We start from the raw sequence: 27,500 nt of genomic DNA, 5'->3' as shown, positions 1-27,500 counted from the left end.
GGGCTACTTTGGATGGATGACTGCTTAACCTGGCTGGGGGGGTGAAATGAAAATGACAAAAGCCTATTTTATGCTTCTGCGTCAAATTGACGGCGTACCCCCGCAGACCCCTCTGCGTCGTCGCGAACCCCTCTCCGACCCCTCCACCGTACCTCCAAAAAATTGTAACTTCGCGTCAAGGCAACGCAGACCGCAAAGACTGTGATTGGTCAACTTGTCCTGTGTGTTGATAGTCGTGTCAGAGCCGTGTTTCAAGCAGCCTACTGTGGGGATTAGCAACAGGCTAGTTCACTGACATAAGCTTTGCAAATAAACTCAGACAAATTTTGGTTACAATGACGGGGTTATCCGTTTGTAAAGGTTTCATATGTCAGTAACGTTTTGAAATTAGCACTTCGTCAGCAAGCAGAACTTTGTGGGTAGTTGTGCTAAACTTCGTCTGCTAACATAACTTAAACTGGCTGGCAGACACCTCGAAAATAACCTCAGATTTATTTGTTGGTTTACTGTGTCTATTTCTCGATACTTTGAACAAAATTTAAGCAAGAAAAGGCCAAACAAATAAGATTAATATTTTGGCACGACATTCTTTGGGCTTTGCCATTCTGAGTAGGCTACTGTTTCGGTCATACAGTCTTGTTTTGGTGAGCGACGCAGACCCAGGCGACACCGAGCGTTATGGCGGTGAAATGCACCGCGATGCAAAGCAACCCGACGCAGAGCCATAAAATGGTCACGACGGCGTTGGAGTGCCGGCGTAGCTACGCCGTGGAGTTGACGCAGAAGCATGTTGAGCCCTTAAGAGAATGCTAAAGCCAGGGACCCAGTCTGGTTCATGTGACAACATTTTTGTGCCCCCCCCCCCCGTTTCTCTCTGACGTCTGCATGTCTATTTTTGGATGAAAGGAGGAAACACCTTCACTGACTGGGTGGGGTGAGGGGGTGGGGTTGGCCCTTGTGCTCTGCCCGGGGTCCCAGGGGCCCTTGGGGCCTCTCTCTCGTGTGGGAGGCTGAGGAGCGTGAAGCCTCTTCCGGACCCAGCAGTGATCCCAAACCAAGTGTGTGTGTGTGTGCGTGTGTGCGTGTGCGCGCGTGTGTTGAAGACCTATGAGCCTACAGGTTTGGCTTGTAAGTCTATGGCTCTTCGACAAAGTCAGTCCTGTTGTTTCAGTATTCAGACAGGCATGTCAGAGAACCGCAAACACACTACTAGCCAACTTCTGTCTGGGAGTTTTGTTTTTACTGTTTCCTGCTCAGACATTCAGCTCAGTGACTTTTTAGACGGGCACTTAGGGAGATGTCAATACATTCCTTTTTTTTCCTCACTTCCACATACTGTAGACCTTGAAGAGTAAACAGAATATGTGTTAAGACCTACCAGAGAGCTGTGCTGTGTTGTGTGTGCCCCTCGGACATTTAAAAAATAAAATAAAAAATGGGCGCATCTTCTATGTCAAGTTTTGCGAGTGGCACTGGTGCTTCACTTCTGATGCGGTTTCACTATAGTCTGGGGCTAGGCCTCCAAACCCACAGCATAGAGGCTGGAAGCGGAGTTAGTTATCAAGGATCTTTGTCTTCAGTGGTGTCTCAGTGGGGCTGTGTGAACAGGATGTTATCTCTATTTCTGTGGATGGATGTGGTAACTGAGAAGCAACAGCACCCTCAGAGTTTGGCCAGGCTACGAAGGCAATGAAATGCTGTACTTCAGTCACTTCTTGATTCTTAAATGTGTGATTTTACTCTCTCTCTCTCTCTCTCTCTCTCTCTCTCTCTCTCTCTCTCTCTCTCTCTCTCTCTCTCTCTCTCTCTCTCTCTCTCTTCTCTATTTCATTCAAGAAAGCTTTATTGGTCTGAATGTTTTAGCAACATTATCGCCAAAGCTCAATTACATACACATATGGACAAATATGTTGAACAGATTTGGAAAATGATTTGTCACATACCCCCCCCCCCACACACACACACACACCCTCTATGTGAGAAATGTATCCGTGATTCAGGTGAAATTCTGAAATTCTCCTGCAAAGACGTGTAAAAATCCATTGGCCTGTCAGGACTTGTCTGACACGGTTAAGAGGTCTTCACAGCAGGCTAAACGTGTCTGTCTGGATAAGGGAAAGGCCTGTGCAAAGGTCTGTGCATGTCAATTATGCATTCTCCTGGGATGTGTGCATGGACACCCTACCTTGTCCAATGAAGATAGACAGACACACACACACACACCTCTTGTTTTTACCCTCCCACGTCAGAGGTGAAGAAACATCAAGCGCCCCCGTAACACCTGCCCTGCACCAACATTAACAACAAACCCTAGACGAAAGATAAGCTTAACCAGCCCTATGTCTCTCTCTCTCTCTCTCTCTCTCTCTCTCTCTCTGTCTGTTTCTCTTTCTCTCTCTCTCTCTGTAAAGTTAACACAGGAAGTGCTATGCTGTGCTTGGTGTTTGCATGTTCTCAGCATGTTAGAGAGTTCACCCTAAAAGCTGAACTGAATCATGTCCACTAAGCCCTAAAGCTGTTGTCACTAGAATGGGCCACAGCTGACTCAGAGTCAGTCCCTCTCCCCGTCCCTTCCCCTCCCCTCATTCTCTCTCCGTCTCCCTCTCCTGGCCTTCTGTTCTCGTGTGCAGCCACGGAGATGGGCGGTAGTGTGGGGTCGCCGCTGGAGTCATGCTGTGGTCTGAAGCTCAGACTGAAACCATGATTCATTGCATTGCCACTCCTGTAACTGATGCTGCCTGCTAGTCTTTAAAGACACAAGCGGAGTAGTGACTTTCAGTGCAACATGTCTAATAGGTTTTCTTTGAAAAACGATAAACGATAAATTGGCCAATATTTATTTTTCGCAAACACAATGTAAAAATGTATCCTAATTTTTATCATATTGATTTTGAGCATATTCTGATCAAGGTGGGATATTGTGCTTAAATAGGCCTAATTGTCTAGCCTGGCTAACGCCAAACCTCATCGCATTGAGATGGGGTCTGGGAACTACACATTCATTTTCTGGTATTTGAAATGTGGTTTACGAATGCCCAGAGCCGTTTATTGGGCGCTAGGAATGTCTATCAAATGTGTCTGTACGTAGCTCATAACCGCTTCGGTGTGTCGTCATCGTCTTGCTGCCCCCCTCCGTTCTGTGATTGGTTCTTTTGTTGAGGTGAAAACAAAGTTCCTGGAATCCAGGAATGGATGGAATCCAGCGTGAATAAAATTGTGCGTGTAAGGCAGCATGGGGAAACCCAGGCTACTAATTGTCTGGTATCCTAATGAAAGGCTCATAATAAATGATAATAATTATTATGAATAATAGCGCCAGGTCTTTTGATAAACACCAATGCCATGAAAAATTGCATAATGTAAGACAACGTCCATACTCTCATATGACTTATGGCTTGTACACAGTGCCTACGTTGCGTCATTTCGGCACCTATGTCAACAGTTTACAGCAGCCACACTGCCCCTGGCATATCCACTCTCAGCCACGGCTCCAACTGCACTGTAACCATGACCCAGCTAGAGAATTGTAGGGGTGCCTGTTTTTTCCACTTCAGGCGAGCGGTTCTGTGCGAAATACATTGAAAAGACCAGTTGATAGTCATAATTTGTGTTTAAAAGGGGAAGTGGAGGCTATGAAATAGGGTGACCACCAACCAGACTCTGTAAAGGAGGACAAGTTGTATCTAAAATTGAGGACAAATTGGCAAAGCATGACAGTCGAAAGAGAAAATTATAGTGCTGTTGCTAAGTTACTCGGTATAACCACGTTTATATTTCACAAATACACCAACAATCAAGTTAGCCTCCACCACTCAACCAATGCTAACACTATTTTACTGGTAGACATAGCTTAATCCTAAGATTGAAAGACAATCCTGGAAATTTAGATGAAGGATCAGCAGCTGGCTTTCCTTTACTTAATGTAAAAATAATTATCCACCGTTATAAATGCAGATACCGATAGGTCCGCAAATTGCTAATATCAACCAATAATATCAGTCGGCCTTCACTTGCCGCCATCACACTGTATCCCTCTCTCTCTCATTCTCTCTCTATCTCTCACTCACACACACACGCGCAGTCAAGTGCCCCTTTTTCCCTCAAAAACTCTTCTATGGTGAATAATATTATGCCATTTGATAAATAAATACTAAATATGAAGTTTGGTGAAGATTGATAATGATCTAGGGGTACCACAATGCACGTTTATTTTGACAATATTTCATATTGTATGGCCGATTTTGTTTATTTTCCAATAATCTTCTTTACACTACATTTAAACTTAATAATGTCAATTAATGACATATCTAGCTTCTGTTTACAAAAAAAAACATAACAGCTGCATGCATTTTGCAACTTTTAATTCAATACATGTATGTCTAATATTTACATTTGTTGGTGAACATTGTACATTTTCCCTAGCACTTAATCCGTATTGAGCACAAACTCCTTTCCTTAGTATCTCTAATTTTCAAAATTTGGAATTAAATTCATGATAACATATCAACACAAACTAAACTATTTGGAACATAATTATACAGTCTTTAGTAGTTGTGTCAAACACCATTGCAGCAATTGCATCAGTACACTGCCAATCTTCCAAAAGCTGCCCTATGTTCTCAGCAATGTTTCTTCCAGTCTCACCCTTGCCAACTTCCTGAAGTGGCATCACACTCAAAAGTTTTGTGCCATGTTCACCTGACACCAACACAGCACATCGTTCCTCCTTATGGTAAGGGTCCTCTAATGTGCCTACTAGTTTTCCATCCCAATGTAATGCCATGTTATTGGAAGGACTCAATGTCTTCTGAGATTTTCAAGCATGCTTTTCGATCAAACCTGTCCAGGCTGGCATATGAGAGAGAAAACTTGTCAGCGGTACCACCTCCACCACATGAATTGTGATGATATTGATGATGATATTTTGCCCCTCTTCATAAGAGAAATGACATCAGGATGGGCAGCAAAATTATTGGGCAAAGTTTTGGGTCTCCAGTTTTCCTTGTCCTGCGGTGTGGTATAACTGAATGGATCAAGTCAGGATCAACTTGAGAAGAAGTTTCTGGAACTGGAAAATGTTCGACCTCCTCAACAATATCACTGCCTACTATTTCTTTTTGAGATTTTCTCAGCTCCTCCTTCTCCCTTCTTCTCCTTTCTTGTTCTTCTCTCATTTATTTCCTGTTATGTGTGCCTTGAGATAGCACATCTGCTCCTGACCAACATGCCTTCCTGTCTGTCTTCATGGACTCTAGAAAAGCCCTATCTTCTTCATCTCTGAACTTTTCTGCTTCATGGTAGTTCTTTGACAGAAACTCTTGGTGTTCTTTAAATTGGTTACTGCTTCCTCTCCTCGCTTTTGGAATCTTTGACATTTCCTTGGCCTTATTATACAGATTCTTCAGAAAATTTAGAAAGTTGTCATATTCCTTGATCAGTATATCTGTCTTTAGGTAAAATGGCAGTATTTGGTCATACACATACTCTGCGGCTTCTTGGATGACTGATGATTGTTTACCTTTGCATTAAAATTTGATAAAGCTGTACATGCACTTCAGCACATCAACATTGGATGGAGGCTCCTCTCAAAATTAAAGTATCTTCAGTTATATGGGAATCCCCAAGCCAAGGCACAATAGTTTTTGACTTGGTATTCATCTCAGCAACGGCAAGTTAATGCTCACCTTTGTTGCTCGACTGCTTGTTTTAACTAAAATGTTGCCATAAATGATACAATATTATGTAGTTCATGACATGAAGAGTTTCAATATTTGATATACCAACACACGCACACACACGCGCGCACGCATATGGCTGATTGGTTTGATGAAGATTGCGGTCATGGACGTTTAAGTTATGCTTGGATGGAGAGGTGTGAGGGTTGGGGTAAGGTCACTCCGGGGCTAAAGGCAGATTACAGGTGTGTGTGTGTGTGTGTGAGAGAGAGAGTTGTTGGCGGCCAGCCTTCCTAGTTGGTTGCATGGAAACAGACAGTGCTCATGCTGCTTTGTTGTTTAGGCTACCTGTCACACTTTCATCTATCGTATTCTGCTCTCCCTCTATCTTTTTCATTCTCTCTCTCTTCTCCCTCCTTCCTCTCTCATCTCTGATTCCTTCTCTCTCTTTGTACATCCTGTTCTTCTTCAGTTCTCTTTCTTTTCCTCTAGCACTCTCTCTTTCTCTCTCTCTCTCCTTATCTCAGTCCTGTCCACCTCCATCGCACCTGTTCCCTCCATCCGAAGATGTGCGTGTGCGTGTGCGTGCGCGTGCGCCATGTAAGCCAACCCCTCTGGCCTCCTTGTGATCCCACCTCTGTATTGTGTCGCCCTGAAGCCGTGACTCTCAAGCCACTGCCCGCTCCGCTGCTCCTCTTAAGAGCCGCAATGCGCTGGGCCTCGCCCGCCGCAGATGGCACCCGCCCGGTACCCATTGTGTGCTCATTTGTCAGCGCAACACAGAGGAGCCAGGAGTAAGTTGTGGAGAGTGGCAGGTGGGTGAAGTGTGGGGGGTGTCTGTTGGAGCGGTTGAATTATGGATAGTGTTTGGGAGAGAGAGAAGGAGAAAGAAGGGGAGAGAGAGAGAGAGTATGAATGTAGAGGAAGAGAGCGCAAGAGAGAGATGGATGGATGGATAAATATATGCGGGTGGGAGGGTAGAGAGAGAGAAAAGGTGTTATATACAGTATAGAGGGGGAGAGTGGATGGATGGATGGATGGATGGATGGATGGATAGAGAGAGAGAGAGAGAGAGAGAGAGAAAGGGAGAGAAAGGGAGAGAGAGATGCTTCAGAGCCATGTAGATGGCATATGGAGAACACTGACTGCACCGGGGTGTCACTGTTTAACCATTCTGTGTGTGTGTGTGTGTCTGTAACTAAACAGAGCATCATTGCTAAATTAAACAGTGAAGTAGATCTGGTAAAAAAAAGTTTCATCTCCGTTCCATATCAATGCTAATGCAGTGTTTCCCACAGAATTGAATTATATTTGTGGTGGTAGGTTTGCAGAATTAACTTGAATGCAACAGTTTTTAACAAATTAGCGCAGTGTGGTTATGATGCTAACCAGATTTAAGTACAATTTAGTACAACCTGGAAAAATCATTGTGTGGTGGTCAGTGTTGATATTGTGGTGGGCCACCACAAATAAGCAAATAAGTCAATGTATGGGAAACACTATTATGAATGGTAACTATAACAACCATAGTAGGACGACGGTTCAGCCTGGAGGCAGGCTTCACAACAATGGAATCAACTGTAAACAAGCTAACTATCCATGCTATTGCTGTTATAGGGCCAACGAAAGTTGTACAACAAGCTGAACTAGTGGGCTTCTTTTTAAACGGAACCGCGTGTTTCCTTTGCGTGCTATAAAGGCATAGCTTTACAGTGGCAACCGGGTGATAAGCGGGATAACGGCCTTCGAAGTGTGTCCAGTTATACGCGTCGGGGAGTTCTTTGCCCCTCGCCCTCGTCCATTAATTCCGTATAACGGGACACCTCGGGGGCCGTTATCCCTTACTTATCACATTCAGCATCTATGGCCAGTTGGAGGGACATCCTGAATTAGGCCACCAGTTTTCAGCTGCTTCAGCTGCATAGATGGATGTATTCTAGTTTCCTGGTTGTTGCAGTTGCATCTGTCTTTATTATACATAGATTTTTTTTTTTAATTTAACCAAACATTGGTTGCGTTTTTTTTCATAAGTTTGTTAGTTTTTGTTAGTTTGGTTAGTCACAATTGCCTCAGATGTTTGATAAACACAGCTGTGGTCAGTTTGGCCTTTCCTCATCCCATCACACAGCACATCACACAGGGGACTTTGAACAACATCACTGGTCACTACCACCCCTGTGTAGCAGCAGTGTATACTGTATAATATAAAATGATGACATATGGTCTCTGTTCTTTTTCTCTCTCTCTCTCTCTCTCTCTCTCTCTCTCACTCTCACTTTCTCTCTCTCTCACACACACTCTCTCACTCTCTGTCTCTCTCTGTCTCTCTCTTTCTCTTTCTCTCTCAGGACCCACGCAGCAAGCACAAGTTCAAGGTGCACACATACTCCAGTCCGACCTTCTGTGACCACTGTGGCTCCCTCCTGTATGGCCTCCTCCATCAGGGCATGAGATGTGAACGTACGTACAACCACAATCACATTACGGCGCACAAACACACACTACTGGAGAGTTCTCCGCTGAGGCCTGTGTTTACACAGCAAGTCACGTAGCTGTAACCCCATTCTAATGTCAATACGGCATTCTGGGTACTTCAGGTCTTAAAGTGATATAGGAGATAAGATATAGCCGTCCTGTGCAGAGAGCCACACACTGGTGTTGAGTAATAGTGTGAAAGCAAATTTGAAAAGTATATTCACTCTTAATTGTTTTGGTCTATATGAAAACATTCATAATGGGCATATTTCTGTGCTTCACTGATATACAGTGGACCCTTCTGCTCTCTCTGTTGCTTTATCTGAACTTTTGTGTTTTTAATGTTCATCCCTTATGTGGAGATGCTGAGGGTTTTTCACTCAGTGCTGTTATTAGGATGTAAGCACCTGAGTATGGTTGTGTGTGTGTGTGTGTGTGTGTGTGTGTGCGTGCCAAAGAACCGCCAAAACACTACTGGCCAACTTCTGTCTGGGAGTTTTGTTTTTACTGTTTCCTGCTCAGATATTCAGCTCAGTGACTTTTTAGACGGGCACTTAGAGAGATGTTAATACATTCCTTTTTTTGCAGCAGGAACTATCTCTTTTTTTCCTCATTTCCACATACTGTAGACCTTGAAGAGTAAACAGAATATGTGTTAAGACCTACCAGAGAGCTGTGCTCCGCTGGACCGCCTAGCTACACTTGACGCGCAACTGGTCTGCGGAGCGTATGCTGTTTAGAACAATGAACTTCCACTTTAACCAGTGGAGTTGGCAAAACCAGACGTGATAGTGTTGTGTGTGCCCCTCGGACATTTAAAAAATAAAATAAAAAATGGGCGCATCTTCTATGTCAAGTTTTGCGAGTGGCACTGGTGCTTCACTTCTGATGCGGTTTCACTGTAGTCTGGGGCTAGGCCTCCAAACCCACAGCATAGAGGCTGGAAGCGGAGTTAGCTCAAGTAGCCTTGCTCAAGGGCACTTCAGCCGTTTCCACTGGTCGGGGATCGAACCGGCAACCCTTCGGTTCCAAGCCCGAAGCCCTAACCAGTAGGCCCGATTTTGTAGATAACTGCAGTGACATAAGTTATAAACTGCTGAACTTTAGTCATTTTGCAACACACTCTATGCTATACTGCAGCATCACAGGATACACGGATCCAGCTCCCTTCAGCTAGGGCCCCTTAACAGTCTAACTAATCTACTCTATCAATCCACTACCGCCCAGTCATGCACATAGTCATCTTAACACTGCATGCCATCAGCTGCTCAAACACACACACACACACACACACACACACACACACACACACACTCTCTCTCTCTCTCTCTCTCTCTCTCTCTCTCTCTCTCTCTCTCTCTCTCTCTCTCACAGCACGGAGCTTGGCCGACACCAAACCCCTGGTCCTCCAGCCTCCCCCAAGCTGGTCTCAGCCTTGCTGTGCATACTGTCACAGTTGATACTTACCCAATATTCTGTTTAGCATGCGTTTATGGAGCATGCCATGAATGTGAGCACGCACCCCCCCCCCCCCCCCCCACCCAGACTATATCCTAGCTAGACGGCATTTATCATTTTATGGAACTACTGTAAGGACAACAACCGAAGGATCCGTGTCATCACTAATAGAAGTTGTAGTTGTTCGTAGCTGTTCTTTTGTAGCTGTATAAGCTGTAAGTGCATTTTTTCCCTTGCTCAGTAGATTCCATGAAGCACCACAATATCAGTGCTATTTGTGACATGCATTTACTTATCACTGTGAACAAATCCAAGTATATATATTTGTTTTTATCTATATAGTACATGCACATGTATATAGTAATATGTAACATTACAGTACGTTTTAACCCAGTACACCATTATGCAGCAACTGCAGTATATATGCCTTTCATGCAAGTTCATCAAGTTATTTACTTGTGTGATGGTGTGTACTGTTGCTGTGTGAGTGTGGGTAAGGAGGCCACGGGCCGTCGGCCAGCGTCATGCTCCACTTCAGTCGCTCCTGAGCCAGCGAGACGCCAGAGAGGCCAGTTGTGTAACAGCCTCGCTCGCTCGCTCGCCGCCCAGTCTCGTGAGGACACCCGTCCGGCTCAGGTTCTCCTCTCGTGCTCCTCGTTTCGCCCGAAGACATGAAACATTAAAAACGCTCAGTCGTGAACCTCACACACACATGCGTGCATGCAACACACCCACGCACACAGGCACGCTCACACGTACGCACACACGCGTATACACACACACACACACACACTCCAGAGACACACACACACACACACACACACACAGACACACACACACTACACACACACACACAACGTCCTCCCTGTGCACCCCACCCCATGTCACCCCATCTCCCTCTAGCCCCTATCTGCTCCCTCTAGCCCCTATCTGATTCCCTCTGTTCATCCATAGCGCCCTATCTTGTTATCGACGGGCCAGAGGATGGCGAGTCTTTGAGCACAGCGACTTTGTCAGCCCATCAGTCAGTCTCTCCACATCCAGGTGCTCCAGAATTGGAGCAGATTCACTATTAGTTTCACCTGCTATGGGATGAGAGGGAGTGGAGCCAGGCTGTGTGTGTGTGTGTGTGTGTGTGTGCGTGCGTGCGTGTGTGCATGTTTTGAGGACGTGGTTTTGTGTCCCCAGAGGCCGTCGCTCACCTGAAACCTGAGGCTGTGCTGTTATGGCTGCAGACACATCAGGGAGAGCTATAATTACCAGTCCTCAGTTTCCCATGTGTGTGTATCTGTATCTCTGTGTGTGTGTGTGTGTGTGTGCATGCATGTCCTGTGCTCCACACCTTGCCAACCCTTCACGCTGTGTAGTCCTCAGCTCACGATGGCGCTCATGTTTTGAGTTCTCTGAGGAGAGAAGGCCTTGCTGCTGTTGCTTAGTGATGGGACTTGTCATAAGAGGAAGCAGGTGTGTCTGTGACTGTTAGATGGTGGTGTCTGGGGTTTGTTTTTTTCTGCCTATATTATGCATGTGTTACAGTACTGTTTGCAGAGTTTGTTCATATTTGTACAGTACAATTATGGTCTGTTGTGGGTTGCTATAGATCTTGTGTGCAGGTGTTCTAGTTATATTCTTGAATGTGTCATTATTCATTATGGTCATACATATATTTAGTGCTTGTTTGTATGTGTATTTGTGTGTGTCTTAGAGAGAGATGTGTACATGTATTAGATTGTTTGACAATGAGCAAGTGTCTGTGTAGGTTTATATGTGTGTGTGTGTGTGTGTGTGTGTGTGTGTGTGTGTATATGAGTCGAGTGGTCTTTGCTTTGCTATAGCTGTGACTTTTTTTGCGGCATTGCAAATGCTGTGTGTTCAGCAACCATTTCCTGCCAGAGTCGGTGACACTGCACTATGTTATGCACTATGTACTATCGTGAGGTCTCGATTCATTCTCACAGTGGTCTGCCCAGCGGAGGCCTGTACAGTATGGAGCTCGGCCAGTAGCCTCTCTCGTCTTGTCTTGTCTCGTCTCGCCTCTTGTCGCGTCGTGTTGGCCAAATAATCGCAGGAGGCAAATGTGGCCCTGGCAGCCACCCACGGTCTCGTGCCGAGAGAGTGAAGACGTGCAGCCTTGGCTTCTCTCCTGCGTGTGTGTGTGTGTGTGTGTGTGTGTGTGTGTGTGTTAGGGGTGTTTCAAGGCATGCCTGGTCCAGTGCCGATTACATGATGAACACAAATGCAGTACTGAGGTGCTTTTGTGTGTGTGTGTGTGTGTGTGTGTGTGTGTGTGTGAGAGAGAGAGAGAGAGAATGTGTGTGTTATTATGACATTTTCCTCTCTTAAAAAGATTGCTTTGTTATTACTTATAACGTGTGTGTGTGCGTGTGTGCGTGACACGTTTACTCTCGTCTGATTTGTGTGTGTGTGTTGGGGTGTACAGTTACATAGCACACTTTCCCAAACTCACCTCATCCACAAGGGGGCAGCAGTGTGCTTCTTGGCTACCTGTTAGGCATGCTGTTAGGTCAACAGGGTAAATCCCTGATGCAAGGGGACATCTAAGCCAGTATTGGACCCTCTGAGAGAATTAACAGTGACCGTTTAGTATGGGTTATGGAATCGTGCAGCTTTTAGTCTATTTTCCTTGTTTCTGGGATTTGTCCGGGTTTTATTTGCAATGAGGTGGCAGGTTGAGTCTGCGCTTGGACTTTGATTGACAGGAAACACTGCTTGGGCTGGCTCGGGGCCTCTCATGTGAGCTGGTGGCCCCTTAAGGTGTGTAAATATCCACATAGCTTTTTTCCATACCAGCAAACAAGTCTATCTTGCACATCAAGTGTGAAAACATCCATGTAGCTTCTTCCATACCAACAAACATGTCTATCGTAACACATCAAGTTTAGACACTTAGCTTTGGGGAAATGAGTACACTTGCAAACAGGACACAATGTGTAGCACCTGCCGTGTTCTTCTGCTGGATGAAAATCCATAAATGAAGTGTGAAAAACATGCCCTTTACTCTGTTCGTGTGTGTGTGTGTGTGTGTGTGTGTGTGTGTGTGTGTGTGAGACCTCTCCTTCTCTCCCTCATCCCTCCAGACTGCTTCATGAACATCCATAAGCGCTGTGTGCAAAATGTTCCAAGCCTGTGTGGGACAGACCATACCGAGCGGAGGGGCCGCATTCAAATCAAGGCAGAGATCAAGAACAACGTGCTCACCGTCAGCAGTGAGTCAATGCCTCCAGCCCACGCCTGCACGCACACGCACAGTACAATACAACACGCACACGCACACGCACACACATGCATACACACACAGAAACACACGCTCACACACAACATACACCAGCACAATACCACACACACACACACACACACACACACACACACACACACACACACAAAACTCACGCACAGCATACACCAGCACAATACAGCACATACACATACACACACACACACACACACACACACACAAAGCTCATGCACAGCATACACCAGTACAATACAAAACACACAAACACACACACACACACACACAGAGAGAGAGAGAGAGAGCACTGAGCACCCACTGCCCACCCACCAGCCCACTGGTGTAATAAATCTACAGTCCATTTATGCAATACAACACAATCACTTGTGAACACACACACACACACACACACACACATACACACACACACACACACGCACATACACACCCTCATACTGCAGATTGAAAAACACCACCCCAGTGGTGTACCTAATTCAAAATTTGAACACATATATACACGCACACACACTCACATACAAGCTCATAGTGCATGCATACACGCATCTCTGGGGCAAAGGTTTTTGAATCACTCAGAAGGTTATTGAATAGGTCTTATGTGTCTCTAGAAGTGTGTGTGTGTATATGTGTCTGCATACAAATCACCCAGCCTCATTATTAATATGTACTCACTCTTACTGCAAATGTTTGCTATAATCATCATAGCCCTGTTACCCTGTAGGTTATGAAATATATGAGTATATACAGTACACACACACATAATGCACACATACACTAACACACACACAGACACACACACACACAGAGACACACACACATAAATAGATATTCTCATCTTTCCTTTGTCCTTCAGAGCTTCAGGCCCTCTCATTTCCACTGTGATGATGCACTCACCATCAGGGATAGATTGCAATCAATAGGGGAACTTACAAATAATTGTACCCTGCATTGACCACGACAAATGAATTGCCTGGTCCATTTAGAGGCTTGTTTTAAAAGCTCTACATATTAGATCAGCAGACTTTACAGTGAGGTAGAAGACAGGGAAGACTTCCTTTTAGCTTGGCCAGGGCTTAGACCATTCATGTGCTGCCCCCCAGTGGCTAAACTGTTGCAGTACAGCATTGCCTACAGGGAGGTTCTTTGCTGTGATAATTGGGGGATTAGCTCGATTGAATTGCTATTTGAAATGAACCCAGTATCCCATTTTAAGTTAATCCCTCTTTCAATTAATTTATCTGAGGTTACTTTGTCTCTATCGTTACAGACCTAGAAGACTCCCCATTTGTGGAAGATGGTTTATTTATTTATTTCTTTATTTATTTCCTAACAACGGTAGTTAAGTTGGAAGACATTGTTGCGAATTATGTGAATCTATGTGCAGTCAACAGATCAACTAATGCTGACCTGCCTGTTACATCTTATAGCCTGTATCAGAGATGTACTCAAAAAGTCACAACTCAACTTGTCAAGTGGTACACACTAACCACCGGACCTATTAAGGGCCCCAGAATGTGGGCATAAAGGAAACCAATATAATTCTATTCCCTTAAAAATAACAGCTTCAAACTCATGGCACACTGACATATAATACGGAGGATGAAGTCTCTGACATTGTCAATGCATGCCCAGAATTCTAGATACTACACTGTGTATCCCTGTATCCCGGGCCATAAATATGAATTTTTCATCGTGTTACTTTAGGTGATGTATTTTTTGAGCTATGTTGCATGGCAACCACATAACCGGTTCCATGTGTTAAGATTGGATGATCATGTTAATTTGCCTACTGATGATTCAAGTTCTCAAGAAAAATAAGTTGCCCAATATCAAAGGGAACATGCCAGAACAACAACTCAGGAACTTTGCCCAGCAACATTGCTCAGAAAGGTGCCTTGTGTATCATCAGCGTTGGAAGACACATACACATCAGTGTCAAAGTTGTCCAAAGTTCTAGCAAAAACAGGCAAACTTATAAGTGTGGGTAATCAAGTAACCATGTGGTTGTGTGAGAGAGGGAGTGTACTTAAAGGAGAAGTTCGGTGTGATATTGACCTAAAGACAGTACCTTCAGGAAGTTTACTGTTCGCCGCCATCTTGAATTTAGTCACGATAAGTCGAGCGACGAGTTCGAATGAACAGGTATGATAAGGGATCTGATTCCAAAAATGTGACCAGGCATGGGAAAACCAAGCTCAAGTCGCAGAGACGCAAGTCGCGAAAAACGCGAAAAATTAGTTATTTTCGTTTTTGCAGAATGTGCAAGTCCTAAAGAAGCAATTCCATGTTTCAGATAACAGCATTGGTTGCGTGTATATTTTGTCTTTGAAAATGGTTAAGTTTCAAGTAAACCAGCGTTTGAATTGGGCGTGACTATTAGTGCTCTTTTGTTCTGTCGGCCAATCAGCTGTATGCTAGAAGTAACCTCATGGCTACTTACTGAACCAGCATGCTGTTTGTTTACAATTGGAATGGAGATGGACAAAGCACAGCGGATTGCAGATGAGCTGAATCTGATGATGAAGGCGACTGCATTACATTGGAGAACATCCCTAATCTACAGCTGACCTTAGCCGAAGATAATTACAACGAGGAAGAATCTCTCGGTCTGGCAGCGGAGGAGCTAGATCGTAAGATATCAGATGCTATCTCCACAGTTACATTTGACGGGGATAAAGTTTGTGTGTTAGAAACTTTATCCATTGCTACTAGCTAACGTAGGCCTAATGCGAGAATGTCTTGTTTTGACTGATGGCAGGTACCTGGTACCTTATAAGAGGTTTAATGTACACTGTGGGTCTAGAGAGCGCTTCAGACCACTACAACACACTCTGCACTGCAGGCTGACAGATCAGTGACCGTGACAGGGGGGAGGGTTGATCTTAATGTCATGCAAATGAGGACCATTGTGTTCCCCTCCCATGGATTCAGGGAGAAAGTAGGCAAACTTTCTTGCATGATTTCTCAGCTTGTAGCTTTGAGATGTGTATACTTTAAATGGGCTACAACTTCTTCAAATGTTATCGGATTTCCATGTGTAAGACATTGTTAGAAAGCTTAAAAACTACACTTTCAGAATCTGTGAATAACTCAAAATGCCTCAAAACACACTTGTGACCCTCAATTCCATGCCTGATCACAAATAATTCTGTGGAAATGCATGGATTCCAGTTGCTTCCAGTAAGTAAACTTCCTGGTAAACTTCCTGAAGGTACTGTCTGTATAAATCGTCTTGTAAATAAACCACCAGTGCTTTTTCAAAGTTCTCAATGTCTCGTTTTAAATGTCAGGGCCCTCGGAAGTCTACCAATGAAGTGTGGAGCTACTTTGAGCCTCGTAAATAGTGTAAAACAGTGATTTATTTGCATGGCTAGCCCGATGCCCGAGGCACCCCCAATGAAAACCTGTCGGCTAACTAGCGCTAGATTTTGGAGTGCAGGGGACAAGCCGAGATGAGCTGTGAGACAAAAGTTCACACTCGGTATCATGTTTCAAAACACTTTAGCTCAATATCACAACGAACTTCTCCTTTAACTTGTTTACTTGTCTGTGTGTGTGTGTGTGTGTGGCCTACACTTTACTTAGCACTAGATCATCTTCCTGAATCTCAGTCTCTTCTCTGATCACAACAAGTTTGGGCAAATTACGAAGTCAGCACCAGTCAAAGGCTACATTCATTGTTTTGCACTTAGTTAGATAGTTAGTTAGATAGATCCCAAAACCTGTAGTCAGTGTAGGAATCACAGAAGCAAAGAGTCTTCACTGTGACCTCATAATGGTGATGGAAGGCCGACAGACAGACGCTCATCAAAGGACCGCAGTGGGCAAGACAGGACATAGAGCTGGAAGAGAGATCATGGAATTAAAATAGCAAGGTGCAGATCCAGTCAGTGTCCTGTGGGCCAGAGTGAGGGATTTTAAGTAAATTCTGACTGCTATAGGCAGCTAATTTTGAGCAATTGATAAAGTTACATGTGTCTTCTTTGAATGATTAAAGACCATATGTGTTGCTGTATTTTGAATCATTTGTAATTGTCTCACTATACAAGCAGGTAGGCCAGCTAACAATACATAGTCCGATTTGGAAAGAATTTTGGTCTGCACAAGAAGTTACGTGTGTGTGTGTAAATAAATATTTGTTAAACAGGAGCAAAGACTTAAGGGACTTAAATGGATTAAAGCAAAAGATACTATTAAAAATCTTGGTTTCTTAAAGGTGTAGTCAGCGGTGGTACACGATTTCAATACTGAAGGGAGGGGTGAGCTACCTCTCTGATGTGTTTTGTTTGGTCTTTGGTTAAAATATAATGTATGTTGTTTTGGACAAAGCATCATACATTTTATATATCTGTTTTTATCATTTTAAATATAAACATAAACATATTCCTGCGCAGTCATTGCCTGCATCTTTAACTGACTGTGATCTACATTTCAAAAGCGACATGAAAGCAATAACTAAACCAGCTTATTACCACCTCAAACACATTGCCAAACCTTGGCAATATGTCTTATGTCAAAGCATGATTTAGAAAAACTCATTCATGCATTTATCTCCAGCAGGGTTGATTACTGCAATGGGCTTTTCAAAGGCCTTAAAAATACCATCAAACAGCTTCAAATGCATAATGCAGCAGCTAGGATTCTTCTTGCCTACTATCAGAACTAAACCTTGTGAAGCAGCTTTTAGCTGCTATGTGTTTCAGCTCTGGAAACAGCATTTGGATGGAACCAACATCCAGGTTAAAAATGCCCCTACTGTTGCCAATTTAAAATCTAGACCAAACTGTTCTCAGATGCTTTCTGCTCACTGATCAAATGCACTTCCTGTTAATCACTCTTTTTAAAGGGATACCAGGCAAGCCTGAAGCTCCCCCTACCGTCTGTACGTGTCGATACGTGTGCGAGCCCTCGCTCGGTCTGAAACTCTTTTCCTTTTCTTTGCATCTTCAGTCAAGGGTTTTCGCTGCTTATTCGCCGGCTCTGCCATTATACACACGTATGCAACAATCGCTAGCGTTTCGTTAGCCTGCCTCTGTGCTGGGGATGCAGGATGTAAACTGATCCTGCTTCTCGCGATGTCTGAGACTTTGTGAGACTAAAGGTCGGCAGGTAGGATACACCGAACTTGCAAGTGGGATATTCTTCCTACAGGCAGTAGGGGCGGGCAAGAGAGCCTTCATTTGCCCCGTAATGAGTCATTTAACCATATACTGACTTATGAAGATGATTAATTAACACGAAAACATTGCCTGGTGTCCCTTTAACTAGCATAAAACACTGTCCTGCGGCTTATACACAATGCGGCTAATACACAGGAAATTACTGTATGTGCTGTCTTCACCTCTTGCTGTACAGTACTTCACTCTTCCTCTACAATCACTTGAAAGATGTTTGAAATGAGATGGATTTGAATGATACTCCCCATCACCAGCAGATGGCAATGTTGTAACAGCAGCACCCTGATGGTTTACCCAATCACATCTGTTACAGAGCCATTTTCAAGCAAAATAAGGGAGGGTGGGGGATGTCTCCCTTGTGATTGTGATTCTCCTTTGCTGGCTCCCATGCCCGATGCGATGGCAGCCCAACGGCTGAGGGCGAGGAGCCCTTTTGGAGCCCTTTTTGTAAATTCAATGCAAACATTGTCAGTCCAATAGTCCATCACCACACCTCATTTTGAATGTTCTCACCAGCAGGGCTCAGGCTTTGGAGCTGCAGGGAGGGCCCAGTGAGCTCTCGCTGCTATCCTCGCTGCTATTGAAAGTCAGCCATTCTAGAGAACATGTGTTGTTCTATGCAGTATGGAAATTAGTGGCATGTGGTCATATTGGTTATTTATCTGAGGCTATGGGTAAAAGAAGACAGTCAGGTGAAGAATGGGCTTTAAAGGTGCCCTGCCACACATATTTCATTACTCTGTGTTAATGTCTGAAGTTCTATCATGGACTTGCATTGGTTACCTTGTTTTAAGCCATTCTAGCGTGGTATAGAACAGGGGTTCCCAAACTTTTCCACGACAAGGTCCCCCAAATACCACTAGGTTCTGGCCAAGGACCCCCCTGATGTGTTATTAAACCCATCGACAATACTACGGCAAATGTAAAAATACATTAAGCTAATCCTAAAAATTAATTTAGCCACAAGCACTTCGCGATGGAGCATACAGTGTGTAAAGATTGCATTTGGGGCTTTTTGCTATATGAGAGCTATCACTCTACTATTATTCACAGTCATTATCATGGAAAATATAATGTTCAGATATGCAACAATTTTTTATAATGGCATTGTACTGTATAACAACCCTCATAGTAACAGGTATATTTTAGATTTTTCAAATGTATTTGTTGCTTTTATTTTTCCTTTCAACTTGCTGAGGCCCCCCTGACACCCCCTCGACACCCCCGCGCCAGTTCTTCAAAGAGCTAAGCTGCTTGACTCTGATTGGCTAAAAGCTAGTCGGTTTCGTCCATAACATGACAGCTGTTATCAACAAATTTTAGCTTCATGGCATGAACTTAGCTTGACTAGCGAGTGCTAGTCCAAATGGGCATAAAACCTGCTAGGCTAGCGAGTGCATTAAACCTGTATAACATTTTACTTCCTTGAGTTGACAATAGCGTTTTACTTATGGACTGGGCACTGGTCATCTGACTGGTGGGATGGTAGCTGTTATCAACTAATTTTAGCTTCATGGCATGAACTTAGCTTGGCTAGTGAGTGTTAGCATTGTCCAAATGGGCATAAAACCTCCTAGGCTAGCGAATGCATTAAATCTGTATAACATTTCACTTCCTTGAATTGACAATAGCGTTTTACTTACGGACTGAGCACTGGTCGTAGACTGCCGCAATGGTAGCCTATTGCTCCAGCTTTGGCATTGTTCCAAGAAATAAACTGAAGCCATTTGATCCTCAACTCTGGGTCCTTGGGCAACATGCATTATTGTTGAAGTTCTATTTGTGCATAGCGCACAGGCCCGTTGACGTTAAGCCATCTTTGCATACGAAAACTGTCACTGAGCTAGACGAATTCTGTGAGCGCGGTCTCAACTGGGCGAGCTCATGAATAGTAATGAGCTCATTTAATTCCACGTCAGACTGAGCAGCTTTTGTAATTGGCCTGATTTCTCTGCTTATTTCTTTTCAGTGGCTAGAGCTGACAGAGGGGGTAGCGGTTCATTTTCACATTCACAACATAACAGAAAATACATATGGACCTAACCTATTTCAAAAAATAAGAGTAAAAACGGTTTTGTGTGGCAGGGCATCTTTAAATGTCATTAAGGTCCATCCAACATTTAAGCAACACATTTATTATGACCGCCGCTAGCGAAGCGGTCATATAGTGATTGTCAAAGTTTTTTTTTTTTTTTTTTTTCCTCATCTACTTTCTGAATTTTTGGTCAACGATACCCGGGACACCGAAACACCGGGGCACATGAAATTTGGTGGGTATGTAGCCCCACTAGACTTTTACGGAAAAATTTAGTTGGTCCCCGGGGGCCACTCCGTGCTGGGCCCCCCGAAACCCCAAAAATGCAGTTTTTCCTAAATAACTACCTGAACCGTGGCACCGAGGATGAAGACATTTTTATGGTATGTAGGTCTCAAGGGCCCACATCAACCTAGCCCATAATCAGAACTGCACCAAATTTTATGATTAACCTGGCATTCTCTGGGGGTATGCCAAGTTTCATAGAATTTCATCCATGAGGGGGTCTAAAAAAATTTAAGCTATGTGTACATTTAGTGACTACACTCCTTGGCCTGTAGATGGCGGTACACACCTATACACATGCACACATACACAGGCACACACATACTATCGGTATCGGAAATTAGAACGGCCGATACATAATTACAAATTCAGTAGGATTAAAGGAAAACCAAATATTCATCATCATCATTATCATGGCTGCATTTCCAGTATAGGGAGGGAAAGTGAAAACCAGCGCCCCAAGTGGTTGCGTTCCTATTGAAGAGCAGCTCCAATGTTAAGTCCCATAGACCTATTTTTAAAAAAATATTGTGAAGCCAAATCAGCGATGTTATCCACCAAAAATATTTTTCAGTGTCTATACAGTAATAATATTCTAACTGTGAAAATGTCAGACCCTATTTTGCCTTATTTAAGAAAATCGAAAAACGAACTACAAAAGAAGTAACGTGACTTTACCCTTCAACGTTACTCACGGTAGCATGGTTTATTTATTACCCTGGTTAGCATTGACACTTAACACTTACAGCTAGCTCTTCATGTGAAGCACAACACCAGTTATCCTGACATAAAGGTTATCCACGCGGTTTACATCACATTCCGTTATTACAAAAATATGTTAAGCCAGTTAAGCAAATTGCGTATTGATCAGTTAGAGATTAAGCGCCCAAACATGTGACCTCACATGCATCTGTAGTTCCTTATCACCGTGTTACGACAAAAACAATTCAACTGATCCTAAAAATAAGGTATGACCACTTGAAGCAATAGAGGTGACCCCAGTGCCTAACATATGGAAGGCATTAAATTAAAGTCCCAATGTGCACCGAGATATATTTTTTCTAAAAAAAAAATCCCATCCACTCCGCTAAACTCTAGGAACGCAACCACTAGATGGCGATGAGATTACTTTCCCTCCCTATTGGCGATACGTAGTCGTTTGTCCACCAGATGGCACATGAGTGCAGTGAGACATAATTTTGTTGGAAGTTAGCAGCTAATCTAAAGTGGGTTGGAAAAACAATGGACGCTTCCTGCAAGGACTGTAGTTTACCGCAGATAACGTCTAATAAGAATAGGACGATTTTCACATGAAATGTAATTCCCATTTCTTCTTGAAGCCGAAATAAATCTGAGAATGTTTATCGTACATGCTTGGTTTTTACTGCAGGTACGTTAATCTTATAATATCAATAGCTATAGGACCTAGGTACAATAATGTTACCGTTAGCATTGGTTGAGTGATGGAGGCCAATTTGATTGCATTTGTAGAAAACTATAAATGCGGTTATACCAAGTAAATTGATAGCAGCACTAATTGTATCTTTCAACTGTCATCTCATTTGCTTATGACCATAACCTAGGCTATTAACAGGAGCTAAGTGAGTTAGCCACAACACGTTCGCTACGTGATGGTTTTTCAATGGAAAATATATAGGCTAGCAGCTACCTGAAAGAACCTGTCTGTGATGCATCCTAAACACCGGGCTGGGACATTTCTGCTCAAAGTCTCAAAAAGCATCTGAGTCAACGTTCATTCCCAAACACCCATAGGCTACTTCAATCCTCTATTTTCAAAAGTGATTCAAGTAAGGAAGGGCATGGCCCAAGGTAAAGTAACTAAGACTGAAACTACATAAATTCGTCAGTGAATAATTTGTGTCAACTCGCCGCAATGTAGATTTATTAACGCACCCGTGATGATTTACATCTCCATTTAAACCAAATGTTTTAGAGCACACGTTGAGAGATGTATCCAGGGCAGGGCTGTACCTACACATATTTGTTGCACGTGCTACAAAAATCATTAGTGCTGCCACTAACGACTAATTTTCTAACGACTAATCTTTCGACTAATTTTTCGATTTGTCGACTAATCTAAACGACTATTTTTTTTAAAAATCAAGTGTTTGTTATTTTGTTTTGTCCGTTTTATTTTGAACTCAACTAAAGGGAAAACGTAAAATATATACTGTATCACCCTACTTTTGTTAGTTTGTAAGTAAACTGTTCAAAAACATTCTGTATTAATAAAAAACACCCATTTAAAATGCTACCTTCAGATCTAATGTCAGACCTTTGATAGACTTTATTTGTATGCCAGTGTTGCCATGGACATAGACAACTTCTTTGACCTGTGGCCCGGTCATGGCAGACTTTGGGGTCATAGGGCCCACCTACATGAACCCACCTCCCATCAAATTATCATTATATCACATCACAATTATTATTGTTATGCTATATTGCTATACATGCACTTCAAAGCAGCCAGTGTTTAAAGTGCTAACATTGTTTACAAAAAGTTTGTGAAAACATACACATCAGAGGACTGCTTTACTAATGTAAAATATAATTACAATAGTTCCATTGCTTTTGCCTGGTTGCATGATAAAGACTTCTCAAAACAACAGCAATTATATGGGTGTCATCGTTTTGGGATGTTTCCCTCATGCAAGCATCATACACTGGCAGGCAAATGGAAAGAATATTGACATATTTAATTATGCCACAAGCTTTTGGCCACATTATTCAAATTTGACTATACAATAGGCCTACTCTAGATAGTGTATTATAGTCTGTGCTCTGTTTTTATGGAAGTTGCACAAATCCACATTGTTCTATTAAATGTAGTTTCATAATTAAATAGCCTTCCAACAGGTTGAATTGGAGCTTTGCTACCAACGTTATCAAGTGGTTTCAGTTTCTATCGCGCATTGAATGAACGCTCATACCACAATTTAATTGTATGCCTCTATGTTTGATGACACAAAATTAGCAAGTATTTCCTACTGATTGCAGAAACGTTTGTTTTCTTTTTCTGTCGGTCCGCGGTTCCTTGATCAATTGCGCAGCAAATTATCAGACAAAGCCCCGGGAATAATTTCTCTCCGCGGCTCCGGACCAGCAGTGTCCACGTTACGGCCGGTGCTGGTCCGCGCGGCCCATAGTTCGAGAAACGCTGGACTTTGAAAGGCGACAGTAGTTGGGGACTTTGCAAATGAGCAACATCAGCATGTTCAAAACAAATAGGCTACAGGCACTTTGCGCGTCTTACCACATAGGTTACCTCACTTTATCAGTTGGCTTGAACGCTAAAAAAAATATGAGTCGTGACTTATTGACCATGGGAAATTACGCGCACCTTGATTGTTGATATCACTGGCGGCGGCATGTTCGTTTTAACGTTTTTTTTTTTTTATAAATGAATTACAGTAATGACACGCCGTTGCGTTGTCAACATGAGACACTCTTCACTTCATTTATTTCAATTTCCACAATACTACTGTATTTTAGTCAGAGTCTGGACTAGCGTAACCTACTAGCTCCCCCCACTTAGCTCTGCCTAATAATGAATTGCTCTGAAAGCAGGCAGGCACGCAGTGTGCATAGCTGGGTTTAAAACATGACTGCCAAAGTCTTAGTAGCCTGTTTAACATCCAAAGACAGTCATTGTACTTTTCAAGAGTTAATAACATAGAGTTAATATAACAGTGAGCCGTTTGAGACCAAAAATAAATAAGTGGTCAATAGTAAAACGACTCTTCGACTAAAAAAATTGCCGTCGACTAATTTTCATGGTCGATTAGGTCGACTAAGTCGACTAATCGCGGCAGCACTAAAAATCATTCTTTGCGATGGATGATTTAGTACCAACGTTACACCGGTCCGATACAGTTTTGCCTATGGCTATACCGTGAGACTGAGATGCTTTTTGTTTGTTCGAAGTGCGTGTTTAGGGTGTGAGAGGGGAGTCGATGTGCTTTGATTCCAGCTTGGTAGTTGTAGTCTATGCAATTAAAAAACACGTGTGTGTGTGAAGTTTCCAAACAATGATAACGCTTTCATTATGGCTGCTTTAGCCACAGACCTTGAGCTACTGTACAGTGGGTTGGGTTCCATTTAGAAGTGTCTACTTCATTCGCGCTTTCCGTGATTAACACAGCTGCGTGAAATGTATTACTACTGATATGCAAAACTATTAACTTTTCGCCAAGAGGTGGCAGCTTAAGTCCGCTTGATACTGTAAGCCATTGGTTCCCATAGGAGATTTTATTTGGGTCGCCAGCATAGCCTAGTGACCATTTATGTTGTGTAATAGGCCTAGCATAGGGCCTACCTTATATAGCTTATATAGTTTGTTAACAGTCACGGTTTTTTCATAACTCCCTCTATGCATTTTTGCATTTAGAATAGCTCTGAAACCGGGGGGCGAACACGTCGCAGGGGGGGGCGCCAGTGCGTGGATATCTCAATCGCAAAATTAAACAATATTTCTATCGGGTGCCTACCATGGACTAGGCTGGGTGAACTCAGCCTGATCTGCCGGCGATTTCTTTTACGATTTCTTAAAAGATTGAGCTTGGTCTGGCGAAAGCCAGACTAACCATGGACCTCATAGTTGCAAAATGCAAGGGAACATGAATCAGCCTATTATTTGCACGAACAATAACGGACGGTAGCTCTTCAACTTGGCCCGTTAAAATGTGTATGAACAGTCTAGCAACGCATTTCATGAAGGCCCTTTTGGACATGTCAGTTATTTGCACCACTGGGTAAAACGGCATTTTGTTTTAGACTACTGGTATTTAATGTGTGCATTGACAATAAAGCTGAATATCATATGAACTAGATGACTAAACTATGGCATATGTAGAAGAAGAAACATTCACAAAAATCCATGACATGACCTCTCTTCTTGATAGCTGTTGAAAACTGCATGGAACTGACAGGGATTGTTTTGTTAATAATAAATACATAAATACATTATGCTGCTACCTTCTGCTTTTCCCAAATACAATGTAGCCTCCAGGTGTAAGTGACCTTTCATCAATCCAGTTGCAATGGATGAACTGTGATGAACTGCCATTGTTTAGAGATTTTAAAGGGTTTATAACAATGCTACAACTTTTTTGGCTATTCTACAATCTATTTACCTTTGCAGCGCCAGTAGGCTACTTTCTGTGCAGCCGCACACACACACACAGGCATGCCAAACAAGCATACACAAAAGTTTCAAGAGTGGGGGATGGAGTAAAAGATGGAGACAAATTGATTAGTGTGATTTATTTTTGCGGAACGGATGTACAGGACTGAGCGGCGGTCATATTTTGTACCGCTATGAGGTACATCTAGTTACAGATTATGCTACTAGCATAAGATTGTATCATGCAAGGTCATAATCATCTGCCTCTTTCAGAAGCTTATGAATATTGCACCCCTCATGAACCTTAATTAATCTTTGTACATATCCCATGTCTTCCTGTTTTCCATACAGTAGACATACATTACCCAAGTGATGACTTGACAGCTATTAAATCTTTCAGCCTCATCGAGGGAAAGGGAGTTTGAACAGAGCTACTCTATTGAAAGCCAGTTTAATTCCACACTCTCACTCAAATCCTGTTCATGTAACTGTTCCCCTGAGTCCATTAGTACAGCGGTGTTGACACACACACACTCTGACTCTCTTATTTCTCTCTCTCTCTCTCTCTCTCTCTCTCTCTCTCTCTCTCTGACACACACACACACACACACGCACATTAGCGTGGCAGTGTGTGTACACATGTGAAGTGGAATTTGAGCTGACATTGATGAGGGCTGATGTGTTCTGTGGGCTGGCTGCCACTCATCAGAGCTTCTGTACGCTCTATGGCCCAATGGGGGCAAATGAGTCATCACAGCCCTCATCCTAATAATACCCCTCCCCTCACACATACACACACACACACTCTCTCTCTCTCTCTCTATACCCCCCAAACCCACCTCACTCTTTCACCTCCTCCCTGTGCGTGTGCGTACGTGTGAGTGTGTGTGTGAGAGACACTACGTGTACAGTGTGTACTGTGTATGCTCCTCGGCAGCATCATGTACGATTCAGTGTTGATCTACTGAATGGCCATAATGAAGGAGGAGGGCCACTTTTCCCATCACTGACCCCCCGCCCAACTGGTCAGATGTGGTGGTACCTACGTATGTAGCCACAGTCCAGCCTGGGGACCCCTCTGCTCCCTCCACTCTGCCCAAACTACCCAAACTCAAAGCCTTCCTCAACCCCATCTGGACCCACTTTTACCTTATTTGTCGCTTTCTTTCTCTCTCTCTCTCTCACTCTCTCACACACACACACACACACACACACACACACACACACACACACACACACACCCAATGCGTTTCTGCCCCCCCCCCTCCTCTCCCTCTCCTGCCGTCCGCCAGTGACCTAAGCTCTTTCATTAACACTTACTGAGATTTTTTTTAATGATGATGACTGCAGGAGCATCATACATTCTCTCCTCTTGTGATCTTCCTCCTTATGTTAATGCTGCTGAGGGGGACATACCATATGCCAGCAGTAGGGGGCACTGTGGTGTAACGCTGTAGATCCCACATCCCCACTCGCTGGGCGTGAGAAACAGCTGTACGGGTTAAACACTATTCCATAAATAAGAAAAGAAAAGAACACTGTGGCAATCTTTTTATGTCTAACTGGGGTGTTGAGCTTGCACTGTTTAGATTATCAGACCACTTCAATTTGTGTTGGACCGTGTAGCGTCCCACCCACCCAACATGCCCTTGTGGTGGAATTTCAACAGAACATGATCAGGGTGCTTATTAGGGGTATACAAAAAAATAACACTGCACAGCTATGTTGTAGTCAAAAGGTGTGTGTGTGTTTGTTCGGTCGTTAGTCCAGTGAGATTATCTTATGAATTGCAGCCGTGCTGCACACAGGGACATAATTGCAAGATGGAATACACACACACACACACACACACACACACACACACACACACACACACACACACACATTGCCTTAATTAACGCCCCCACCTGCCTTGGCACGTCACTCATTATGGAAATGGCAGTGGACGTCTGTCTCAAGGCCACCAGTGTCCGCGTGGGAC

General features: G+C 43.4%; 1 protein-coding gene across 1 annotated transcript in view; it reads left to right on the top strand.

Annotated features, from left to right (window-relative positions):
- Window positions 1–27,500, top strand: part of LOC143102518 (protein kinase C beta type) — a 132,085-nt gene that overhangs the window by 38,399 nt on the left and 66,186 nt on the right. The window contains exons 4-5 of the mRNA XM_076266146.1: window positions 8,024–8,135; window positions 12,707–12,835. Of these exons, the coding sequence (XP_076122261.1) occupies window positions 8,024–8,135; window positions 12,707–12,835 (241 nt within the window). The remainder of the gene's footprint in view (window positions 1–8,023; window positions 8,136–12,706; window positions 12,836–27,500) is intronic.

The sequence above is a fragment of the Alosa pseudoharengus genome, unplaced genomic scaffold, assembly GCF_046254945.1.
Source record: "Alosa pseudoharengus isolate Yale_2024_CS ecotype anadromous, Long Island Sound unplaced genomic scaffold, YU_APseudo_1.1 YU_APseudo_1.1_scf_4, whole genome shotgun sequence".
NCBI lineage: Eukaryota > Metazoa > Chordata > Actinopteri > Clupeiformes > Clupeidae > Alosa > Alosa pseudoharengus.
Note: the sequence above shows the minus strand (reverse complement) of the source record. Positions and strands in the feature narration are given on the sequence as shown.